The following is a 12,695-nucleotide window of genomic DNA, read 5'->3' as shown; positions in this document are numbered from 1 at the left end:
CAAGGTCATTCAAGTGAGCTTGTAAGTTGTTTATCTTTTGCAATTGAGAAGGTTCTTGTTTTGCTTTAGGTTCCGATTCCCTTGTTCCTAGTATTGATTATGTTTTTCAATTCTCGTTTAGGAGAAACTAATTAAGCTCCATTTGATGTACCAAGAAGCAAATTCTCAATTTGAGTCCATAACCTTTCCCTTCATTGTAATGACCTCCAAAATGGAATTTTGTGGAATGCAATCATTGTAGTGAAAATGTGGAGTGTAACAACTTCACAACTTTTGTGCTCGTTCTCTATACCCAATATTGTGCGTGTAGACTTCTAGAGATATTATATAGTGTGCATATTATATAAGATCTAGTTTTTGCAAGTCATTGAGCCAAAAAATGTGCAAAGACTTTTAGAGGAGGCATATTAAATAAATCTAAAATGTGAACGTGTTTGATCCAAAATGGAAATTCAAACATTAGAATAGAGGTGACAAAGTCCATGTCAATGTGTTGAAAGTCATATAGTATGTGTTATTGTTCGTGAAGGCAGCGGAGTTTAGGAGGGGTGGGATTGAGCGTAAAAGAGGTGGGAGGCATGGGCGTTGAGGCGGACTGAATGAATCGCTGTATCGTTCAAAATGAGCAGCCGATCTAGCTTCTTCCCCACGAACCCCATGTTGGCCGCTCCTTTCACTCGAATCAATCCCAGTAGCTCCCCCGCTCGACTCAACACTGCCCACATTCACAATAGCAATCATCCCGTTAATACATTTGCAGTTGCAGCCCTAAACAATAAATGAATCTGTCAAACACAGATTTAGTTGCTTAAGCCGTCGATACGTCCCACCAAGACGAGGATAAGAGGCCAAATGCAGCGCTGTCACCCCTAGAAAAGTCGGACAGAACTAAGGAAATTCCTACATCCGTAGAAAACTCTGACACAACTAAGGAAATTACTGCATCCGTAGACAAATCGGATTAGAACTAAGGAAAATTTCTACCTTGAATACCGTCCGGATTGGCCGTGTATACTCGTCCCTTGGTGTCCACTTTGATACCGTCCGGCGCTCCTATGCCCGCGTAGCTGCCGTCGACCGATGCTATGGACGCGAACAATCGCCGATTCGACAGAGTCTTTCCGTTGTCGTCCACGTCGAAGACGTAGATTGAGTGTGGTAGCGATGTATCAACACTGCCATTCCTGGAAAAGCAAATGGTGGATCGGCCCAAACCGATCTATGAAATAAGAAGCCATCGGATTATGTATCCAGCCAAGGAATACTTCTTTGACGAAACTCGCAGTGAACACGAAAATAAGCAAGATGCATGCCCGATAGAGGAGCCAGTATCAGTCACATATAGACGCTTTTCATCGTGCGAGAAAGCGAGGCCGTTGGGTTTCGTAAATCCGTCAGCTACAGCGTCCACTACACCGGTAAGACTGATGCGATAGACTTGATTGTTGATGGCCGGCGGATACTTCTTGAAGCCTTGGATCCTACAAAGCAAAAATGGCCAAATCCACGTCCTTTATTTCGTCCTCAAGCAAAGGGTGCACCGAAGCCTCCTTGACAGAAAAAGATTTGGCCTACCAGCCGTAGTCAGGATCGGTGAACCAGATTGAACCGTCGCTCTTCACGACGATATCATTGGGGCTGTTGAAGGGGAGGCCGAACCAGTTGTCGGCTACAATGCTTGTCTTCAAGCTGAGGAGATTGATCCGCTGGATAAAGCCTCCCTGCGGACCCAAACCTTGTTGGCATACGAGCAGCTCACCGTTTAGGTCCAAAACCATGCCGTTGGACATGGGCGTGGTGTTGAAAACAGTGGAGACTTCGTTCTTTTCCATCGACAGTTTAAACAACTGCAAAGTATCACAATCATACGCAAACCGTGAGATCACTACTCTGCCTTCACCAGCCTGTTCGTCTGCTCAAGGTATGAAATAACGTCTCAGAGCGGTCTTGGTCATGCTCTGGGCGAATTACCTCTATGTTTGGCTCAGGCTTGGATTTCCTGGTGCTGGAGAAGTAAAACTCTTGTTTGTCCGGGAAGTATACTCCCCCTTCGTGGCCATCTGCGTAAGCGACGAATTCTAGCTTTGGATCTTTTCCTAAGATATGTAAAAACTCTAGATCTCGTACCTGAGCACAAGGAAAAGCCATAAACCCGGCAAAAAACCTGAGATCATAGGACTGTGATACATAGATCAAATGCGAGCTACAGGGCAACGCTTGCTTACAGAACTTGCGTCTCTACCTCGAACACACAGTCAGGCCGTGATGCACCAGTTAAGATGTTCTTTTGGATTATGCCCTGTCGCCACAAGCATACACCTGGAGGCAAACACACCTGGGTTCCATCTGCGTCTGCACAGTTCCGGGATCAGCCGTTAGCAGCCTACAAAGCCACCAGATATATCTATGGAAATCCATTATGTTATTGGGCAAACTACTCAGTCAGGTCAAGTAGAAACAGAAGCAATGCGAGGTCTGCAATCCACGAATATTAAGCAGCTTGTGTGCATTGCAAGGGTAACGTAGACAATGTTCTTAATCTATGTAGAAAAGATGCGAAAACAGAAGCATCCCAAGGGAGCAACCGAGCCTTCTCAACGATTGAACGATACATCAGCGATTAGATCTACCTGTGGAGCAAGCTGGTGCAGCCCATACAATGTCAAGGTGGAGGATTAGAAGGGCAGTGCAGAGGCTGAGTAAAAAGAGTGTATGAAGGTGAGGAAGCATCTCGCCAAGGGCAATGTATGAGATAAGAGAAACTTTACTTCGAAGTTGTTCTGCAATCATGAGCAGCAGGATTCAGCAGCTCGTGGGATTGTAAGGATATATATAGCTTGGTAGGCGACAATCGTGTGGACGTCACAATAATATTATTTTGTCACAAGTGACCTTTAGCTCGATATATGCACGTCTGTAAGGACGTCTTTTGAAATTTGCTCGTCTTCATTTCGAATTTTCTATTCGTATCCATTGGTTTTTCTTCCTTTCCCATGTGGAATGGGCTTGCATTTTCTTTCTTTTACGTTTTCAAGGTGGTGTGGTTCGTACTTCGTCATATTGAATTTATCAAGCTTGAGAAAAGGCCACATATTACATATAAGCAATTTACCAGAATCACCACTTTGCTGTAACCTGTTCATAACTTTTGTCTCTTGCCCGGCGTGCTTCTCAAGGACATTTATTTTAATTCAGAAATAGATAGGATACTTCGGCATACATAAAAGAGAAAACTTTCCTGTATTTTAAGAAAGTGCACTTTACGACTTTTTGCTGTTTAACTTTCATGTCTCTCCCCTTCTAATCGTGTACTCCTACTTCTAGCATCTCATGAATTTTGTTATAGGAAGAGGACGTTTGATATATGGGAATTAGAATTTACATATAAACGTCTTATGTGACGGCCTTCGTTCAAAAATTTGAAAGCTCTATTTGATGTCCTTTCATGTATGATATCTTGATTCCACCTCAAAGATATGGACGACTCATAAACCTAGCCTCATGGATTCAATAGAAAATATTCCTTTACAAACGAACACAACCAACATCGTTAGTAGTACCCTCTGCCTCTATCAAACAAATCTCAGACCTATGCCATGTATAAAAGGCAATGGCTAATATCCACCACCTCTATCAAAGGAATGTCAAACCCATGCCATATATAAAAGTTCTTAGAGTCACGATCATTTGGAAGGTCACTCTGTGGGTGGAGTGCACCCATGAGCTATTGGATCTAGCAATTTGGTCATGCAATAGAGAACTTGCTTTTAATCCTCTCTTACATTTGTTGTGCATCTCTCTCTCCCCCAAAATTTCGTAGGACGCAAAATTTCATAGGACACATACTCATTTGCGAGGAAAAAAGATATCAGCTAACAACATGGAGCAAACAACTGACTTGCATTGTATCAAGCATGTATATGGTGTGCTCCTCATATTGCTTGCATCCCCCCTATAGCATAGAGTCATCCTTCTTGGTTGGAGAAACTCTTGTGTTATTGTGCCAAAACAATGTCACTGCAAAGATGACTTCCTCACTTAGAATGCCTCTCCTTTTCTTGTGTTGAGTTGATGCCCATAGGCTTCTTAAGTCAGGCTACATTGTTTCTACTAGATGGCCAATTGCTGGAATTACGTTGGTTCCTGTAATGAAACATCTTCGATACCGTGTGTCCAAGCTATTTCGTGTTTGTTTTAGAGAAAAATAACATACCTAATATTGCCTTCTTTGTGGCTAGTTGATCTAATCTATGCATGGCTTTCACATTACGGAGGCCATCTCTCAAGTTAGAGTATGGTATCTTAGGCATGCAAACTCTTGAGGCATTGAAAGAGTGGACACTTGATGAATCCACGGGTGCATAGTAGAGTTTCCAAGGACACAAGCCTAGTAGTGACCTGATGTTGTTGCCTCGAATGCTCCCACCAAATTTGAGACCAGAACTTGTGTTCTTCCTTCTAATGGAACTACTTGAATAGGTGATCTATTGCCGAAGAGGCTACCCAAAGGCTAGCTCCTCAATGAGGAGTTATTTTCCTAGTGTTGTCTCTTGCAATTTCTTTGCTCACCATATCTATCTTGGCTTCTTTCTATCTATGCACCCTTCCCTTTCAAGGACATTCTCCCTCGTGCTCTATGTCCTCCTTAGGCTCTCTTGACATATCTATCTTGACTTCTTTCCATTTGTGCACCTTTCCCTTTCAGGGACATTTGCCCTTCTACTCTCTATCCTCCTAAGGCTCTCTTGAAATGCACACAAGTTTTGATTCATATTATGAAGCTTCAGGCAAGTCCATGATTTGCTTCACAAGCTGGCTCATCTAACATAAAATATTTCTCATTTCTTGGTTTGTTTTTGTTATTTAAAATAAGATACTACATCATGCAATGCAATTTGTCATGGTTCCAAGAGAACTAGACACAGGTTGCGAGATGGGAAAGTTGATAAACTCGGCCAAGGTATAAGGAGGAGGATGAAGGCCATAGAAATCGATGATACAATATCCAAACGACAATGGAAGGAACTTTTGTAATGAATGCTAAGGAGAAGTGGAAAGCGTAAAAGGGACAGGACACAGATGACAAGAGAATGTTCTACACAAGAGACAAGGTGAGACATTGGTGTGCACTGTGTACTTTAGTTGGCGTTTCCCAAAGTAGAAGAAGGGAAATTTTAAATGCAGTGGGAGATGTCAAAATATGGGAAAAAACAATAGCCACATTTTGTCTCCTTTAGCTGTACATGTCACCAACTTGTATCCCCTAAACAAAGTGCAAAGAGGCCCAAAGTAGTTAAAAAAAGCAAAAGGCAAAACTGTTAGCAAGCGGGGTTGATGCTGTGGGTTAAGAAATGGAATTAGATTTGGCATGCTTATGGGCCTCATGCGAGGTACTACCAATGCAAAATATTAGACAATGTTGGATTGCTTTAAAGAGCATTGCACATGTATCAATTGATTTTTTTCTAGTGCATCCATTTATGGGCGAGAATGCTAAAGTGTTAAGATCACCATGTAGTAGCTCCATAATTGTGGAGTGCATTTGTTCAAAAGGTTTTCCTTTCCAACCAAAAATTTAAACTTTATAATGTGTGACCTCAAACGTATGCACACAATTGAAGCATAGTATTGGTGGACACCCCCTAAACCATAGCAAGGGTGAGTCAATTGGTTGTCTTCTTTGGTTTGTAGGAAGCTCAAACAATGTACATTTAAATAAACAATTTCTTCCATATATCTATAGAATGATTTATAGATGTTTTAAAAATATTTTGGATATCCCATATAGTCTATGATGCATGTTTCATAGACAATATAGCATTTGCAATAGTTTAATTATCTCATTCAAGATGCCAATTTTGTGATGTTTTGATCTCAAATTCAAATTCAAAATGTGTAGATTAGTTTAGCCTATGAGAAATGCATAAGTTACAAATCGAGCAAGTTAATCCAAATGTAGTATATTCATTGAACTTCACAAAAAATGGCTACCCCCAATCACTATACTTTAGCACTTCTTAGAATCTTGGTATGAACTCTATTTTAGTAGTTTTACTACATAGAGTCATACTGATTACGGATTTACCTTTGTATATAATAACATCATGGAGTGAATGGTTTCTATGATAAATCAAAGTATGACTGCATGCATGCAAGTACTAAAAGAAAGTATAATAATTGTTATCTATGTAGAGTCACACTCTATGAAGTGAAAGTGCTAAAATAGAGTATTACACCAAAGAAATTGACATTGTATTTCATCACTCTAGAATGATATAATGAATTCTCAAATAAATAGACATTATACCTCATCACTCTTAGGATATTAGAATGAACTCTCATTTATGGTTGTAAAACTCTAGTCAAATGGACATAGTAAGTTATCTATGAATGTGGAAAGGCTTGTCTATCAATGTGTTCTACCATGTGTGTGTGTGTGTGTGTGTGTGTGAGAGAGAGAGAGAGAGAGAGAGAGAGAGAGGTCCAACTTTATGATTGACCCTTATGACAAAGCGAAGGTTGACATTGAAAAAACTCAAGGAGATTCCAACTGATTGATAAGAAGGGATGGAACAAAAATAGTCATCCACATGACTAGGAGGCTCCATAGTTGTTGTAGCACTCTCATTAGTCTCCATGACTGATACAAGAATGGAATGCAAGATGTCTAGTGCATGAATCTTGGGCCTCTTGTACCAAGCACATTTAGCTCATATGCAACATGAGCCAAAATACAACTACCTAGTGAAACTTTTGGAGATGCCTTCTCAACTTTATGTGTCTACTTTCTCAACTAGTTGATACCATCGTAACACCATTATGGGGAGGATGGCTATCACAAGTGTGAATTTCATCCGTAAAAAGTTGGACTTGCAAATTTAAAGACGATCAAAAATACTCCACCATCATGCTGAATGGCACGACCTTTGGCAATTTTCTCCATAAAATAAGGGAAATACAATTTAAGTTTGTTTTGTTGTCATTGCTTGTTGTGTCATCAATTGGCTTTGTAGTTTGTCATTGATCTCATCTATCTCATGTGCACTTAAATACCTACTGCTTGCTCTAGCAAGGAGTCAATCTTTGTTTTTCAAGTCTTAGTTTTGAGTTGCTGTAGCTTTGCTAAGCCACACATCAACTACTGTAGAGCATCCTTGCCTATGGTTATTATCAATGTATTGTAGTCACTCATGTATGTTGGTTGAGTATTATCTATATAAGTCTTGATTGAGAGTCTCGCGGTTGCTAATTGAGAATTCAAAACAAAGAAGTGTGTGTGTGTGTGTGTGTGTGTGTGTGTGTGTGAGAGAGAGAGAGAGAGAGAGAGAGAGAGAGAGAGTGGATATACACAGTGAAACATTATACTCATGCCACCAGAGTTTGCACCTAAGACCAAAAATGGTATGTGTAATAAACTCCCAATAATGCACTCTCGCCTATACACATGCCACCTACTTCTAAGAATGAAACGTGTAGCTGCTAGACTATGCATGTAGACTCTAGAATATAAAGAGGAGAGTCACTTTTAAAGCACCTAAAAAACAATGTCCCAACATGATTTTTCATTTCACCTTACCTTGCATACACTTACATGCCATGGAATGGAAATATAATAGCATTCTAATAATGATTCTTGAGATGTGCTTCAGGTCCACCCAAGGGAAAGAATATCATTGACTACAACTAGTTCTACATAATCATGCATAAGGCTAATGGGATGATGGACAAATACAAGACACTATTGGTTGCACAATTGTATGCATAGCATAGAGCAATGAACACAAAGATATGAGTTTTTTTGCATTTGAAGGTTGTCACAAAAGGATGAACATTGAGACCACTTGATTGTTCTTATCTCTTTCTTGCACAATGACACTTTACTTGCATCATATAGAATGTCAAATCAACATTCCCAAATGGAGACTTACAAGAGGTGGTGCATATGAATCGCCCACAAGGATCAGTGGCAAAAGGATTGGACAATTATGTATTAAAATTCAAGAAGGATTCATAGAATGTCAAGTAAAGGGTTGGAATTGAGGCTTTTTACCAATTCCTAGCATTCATGGAATTGCTTAATAATTGTAAGAACCTTTGGAGTACCATTGAGCATGTCTTAGCACTCTTTGAGAACTTTTGAGCAATGTTATGAGACTTCTTCTCACTTTTTGACACCTTTTGAGCGCTTTTTGCATTCTTGGAACTTATTAATAATTCCAACAAATTTTGGAGTGCTCTTTTACACTTTAATAGTTCTGGTCACTTTTTCACGCTTCATGGAAGCTATTAATAATTTTAAGCATTTTTTGAGCACTCTTTTTTCTCTCCTAAGTAATCTAGGAGTATCGAGTAGTGTTTGAGCATATTTTGTCACTTTTCAGCACTATGTAGCAAACATAAGCAATTTAGAGTACTCTTGATCTTATCTTAGTCCTCTTTGAGCACTTCTAAGAAATTTGTTATCGCATGTGTCAGCACTTTTAGGCACTAGTTGCACAGTTTTTTACAATTTTAATACTTTTGTCCTGTTTTAGCACTTTTAAGCACTTCTTTTATCAGCCTTGTGCCCTACAAATAGTCATTTACATCCTATGGGGAAACCCAAAGGAACACCTTCATAAAGATGTACACCACCTAGTCTACAAGGGCATGAGGCCCACACACAATGCTCACAAAAATACCCTCCAAGAGAGATTTGTAGAAGTAATGGGACCCCACTTTGAAAGGAATACTACCCCACCATGATAGGCTGTGAAGAACATATGACATAATCTTGTGGTGGCAAAATAGGGACCCATTTTAATAACCTACGGAGAAGAAAGGAATAATCAATGTTTGGACTTGAGGCATAGCTGGCATAGGTGGAGATGAGGGTGGAGATGAGGACGGCAAGAACTTGAAGGTGAGGGTGAAGCAAGAAGGATGGAGTAGGAGGAGGAGGACGATGAGGGTGGCAAAAAATACATGTAGATTCCCACTTAAATAGCCAATGTCCACCATGCTACTAGTTTACCTTCCAATATTAGAGCTAGTCATATATATCATTGTACTCAATCAAAATATCTTTGCCATGGGAAAGGTTTTTGGTCACAATGGAGCCCACTCAATTATAAATCTTGTGAGATTCCAATGGATCAGTTGGCACAATATTTTAGAGCATGTCAATCCTAGTGAAATCGTGGCAATGATTGTCCTCTTTGACCACATGTCACCATCGTCACCTTTTAAAGCTTGTGGATCTAGATGATCCTCACCATTTGGAAAGCCATGCAAGCTCAATGACTATAATAATTCTTAGAGTTACCAAATAAGTCTATTGGACTTCAGGCCAACACTCCAAATAACTCATGCAAGAATGAACATCAGTCACATCACACACAAGTTCCAACTATTATGGTGGCCCATTTCTTCCATTGCAGTGGGGGTAGAATAACGTACCAAGCCAAAAATGGCCCATCTCAACTTGTGTGCAAGCCTAGTGACCATAATTGTTCTTAGAGCTACCAAATAAGTCATAGAATTGCCAAATTAATCCAATCGAACTCTGAGAATAGACATCCCATCATGCAAGCACAGTGATTGTAATTGTCTACATCTTAAAGCTACCAAACTAAGTCAATTGAGCTCTAAGAGGAGATATCAATCACAAATTCCAACCAACATAGTCACCCATTTCCTTTATCACGATGGATAGAATAGCATGAATAAGAATATTTAAGCATTTTTCCCTTCAACCTTTTTTGTCTTTCCCACAAGCCCTACCTCTCCCTATAGTCCTTGTACATAGTCCTCTTGATCTTAATCCTGTTGAATCATTGCAATCCTTGCACCTTAGACTTCATCCCCACAAGCCTTCTTTTACTCCTTGCAACCTTTTTTCCTTGTATCATAAATGTCTCTACACACTTTGAGGTCCAAAACCTTCCAACCAACTCCTCCACTTGTCTTGAAATCATGACATCCAATGTGCCCATTGGTCTCTCACTTAGAAACTTTAGGAATGCAATGGAAGAAGTGGATGTGAAGGAGAAATACTTTGTCTATGTAGATACTAAAATCTAAATACAGAATACCATAATTGAGAATGTGTTTCACATCCCTAGAGGTAGTTTGCAAGCTACTTCCTTAGAACATTCATAGAAGAAACAAGACCTCTTTAGGGAACTCCCATTACAAAAAATTTGGACTAAAAAGGAGCACTATAAGAGGGCCCTTGGGCTAGTGACATCGAAGGATGAGGTGAATAAAATTGAGTAAAATATTGGATAGTGGAGGGAAATAGAGTCTTAGAAATGGCCTAACTTTCCTATTTCTTTGTTCAAAGGCCCAAAGTTTGACGTAGGGCTCCCACTTGCTGCCTCCACTCTCTCATCTTAGTAACCAATTGAAAAACCTATTTTCTAAACCAAACTTGCAACATTTGTCTTGAAACCAAATCCTCCCATTCAACTATCCCACTCCTCTCATTCTCTCTCATGTCTCCTCCCTCTCCCTCATTTCGAAGATCCACTTTGAATTTTTCTTGATCCAACCCTATTTTCAAATTTCTTCCTTTATTTTGAGCGTGAAGCTCATTTCTCTATTCTCCCTATCATGGGATGGAATCTCACACCAAAATTTTATCATTTCCCTTCTCTACAGGCATTTCCCTCCCATTTCACTTTCATTCGTTCAAAAATTTCAAGAATTTTCAACAAGATTTACCCTGCCCTCTTCTTGAAAGCTTGCGACTTCTTCTCTCACCCTAATATTCTCTTGCAATCTCAAATTTTTTTCATGTAGAAACTTGAGGCCATCATGTTCAGGATGAGCCACAAACAATGTAAGGTGTTTCAAGCCTAGAAGGAGCTATTGGATGAGATTCTTTGAGAAAGGATGAATAAGATTGATTTCTAGGCCTTACACTTGCTTATGCATGAAGGCCAATCTTTCTTTTGCCCATGTCTCAACACTGGTCTATGGGGGCCATGATTTCAAAGCACTTGTGAAGTTTTTGGGGTTACCTAAGTAGCTTTCATGGAGTTTCAGGTGAGATATCCTTTGGAACAATGGAAGACAATGAAAATGATGAGATTTTAAATTTAATGAGAGTGAAAGCATGCTACAGTGTCTTAAAAAATATTCTTTTTAGAAAAAAATGGCAGGATTTTAGCATAGATTTAGTACTAAATAGTATGCTACTATGGAAGAAAAGATCCCCGCACAATGAGGAGTCCCCACACATTGTCTAATCTGATTTGTCAGATTACTCCCCGCACATCGAGAGGTCCACGATCTACAATCTACTTTCAATGTAGTCTCTTCTCTCTCGTGGAATTAGTCGCACATTTCTGAGGAGACCATTGCCTCTCTTCTCTCTCGTGGAATTAGTCGCACACATGTCTAAGTCCTGACTGTGCAATTCTCTCGGCTCATCATCACAAGAGGTCCATCCCTCTCTCTCTCTCTCATGGAATCTATGCAAACCGGTTTGGCTATATGATTCTCTCCCCTTCTGTCTCATTAAACCCCTCACTCTTTTGAATGTATGATTATCTCTCTCTGGTGCAAAATCCAATCATGTTTGAGTGTAGCATTATGTCCCTTGGCTGAGTGTACAATTCTCTCTCTCTCTCTCTGTGTCTCAGGATGACTCTCTTGCACAGTAAGATTGAGCATGCATGTTTTGACATGCTTGGCCCAAAAAAGTATGCAACACATCCCCACCACCATTTCTTGGAGCTCATAAAGGTGCATCTTCCTTCTTTCAATGAAGCCCACTACACACTATTATTTGGTACTCTTTTGAACTATTTAGTACTATCAGGAATAATCTTAGTATTGTTCAGATGTTTGTTATAGACAACCTTTAACACTGTAATAGACTCTAGATGAAGCCAATTTAGCACTAAATAGTGATAAATAGAATCATAGTACTAAATACTACACCGAGGACTTAATAAGTTCATAATACATACCATATTTTAGATGTACAAATCTTTTCAAGGTATATACCTTATATTTTGTGGGAGGATGGGCATGAGAGTTTCATATTTCTCCCTTGCATATTTTAAATTCTTTAAGTACATCCATGGATATTCTATAAGGACCTTGTCCCCCCACACCCTAGATTTTGGACGAGGGTAGTAGCATAAAACATATTGAGTTGGCACCCTAGGCCTTCAACACGCTGCTCAAGGCAGCCAATTTTGTACAGGCAGCTGAAGCAACAACACCAACAGTCACAACAGAGCCGGAGCCCATGTCCATTGTAGATGACGATGCTCTGCCATCCCCGCTTGCCTCCCCCCTTGAAGATTTCCAATGGCACCCCAACTTGCAATCATTTCAAGAGCTGCCAGACAGTGTGTTTTTGCATCATTGGAAGAGCCAACTTGAGGGCTCCCACCTCCATCTATACGAAATCCTAGAGGTGTGTCCCCTCACATAATTCATCATGCAGTTCCTCGATGACTGGCAACACGTGCATCCTAAGCGCACAAGAGGAGGATACAGCCTCGCCCCCAATGTTCCAGTCCCAACGATCGATGCAGATGCTGGTCTACAGCCATGATGGCAACTCCCCTTCTAGAAGTGGGAGAAATTTTGGTGATACTATTGTAGTGCCCACATCGATCGCCAAATCCACCCCCTATATATGCCAATGGAATGACGATGGACTTGGGCCAAATTCAGAGAACTCCAACAGAAGGACC

The 12,695-nt window shown here is 40.2% G+C and overlaps 1 protein-coding gene across 1 annotated transcript; it reads right to left on the bottom strand.

The window, feature by feature from the left end:
• Positions 1-269: 269 nt before the first annotated feature.
• Positions 270-2,816, bottom strand: LOC147886706 (uncharacterized). The gene is made up of 7 exons (XM_087395891.1): positions 2,631-2,816; positions 2,243-2,352; positions 1,972-2,127; positions 1,576-1,847; positions 1,314-1,481; positions 985-1,184; positions 270-715 (listed from the first exon to the last, which is right to left on the bottom strand). The coding sequence occupies exons 1-7, from the start codon at positions 2,788-2,790 to the stop codon at positions 540-542; spliced, it is 1,242 nt and encodes a 413-aa protein (XP_087252017.1). The 5' UTR covers positions 2,791-2,816; the 3' UTR covers positions 270-539.
• Between the last annotated feature and the right edge of the window lie 9,879 nt (positions 2,817-12,695).

The sequence above is a fragment of the Dipteris shenzhenensis genome, chromosome 24 (assembly GCF_047967505.1).
Source record: "Dipteris shenzhenensis isolate YYH24624 ecotype China chromosome 24, Dip_SZ_1.0, whole genome shotgun sequence".
Classification (NCBI taxonomy): Eukaryota; Viridiplantae; Streptophyta; class Polypodiopsida; order Gleicheniales; family Dipteridaceae; genus Dipteris; species Dipteris shenzhenensis.
Note: the sequence above shows the minus strand (reverse complement) of the source record. Positions and strands in the feature narration are given on the sequence as shown.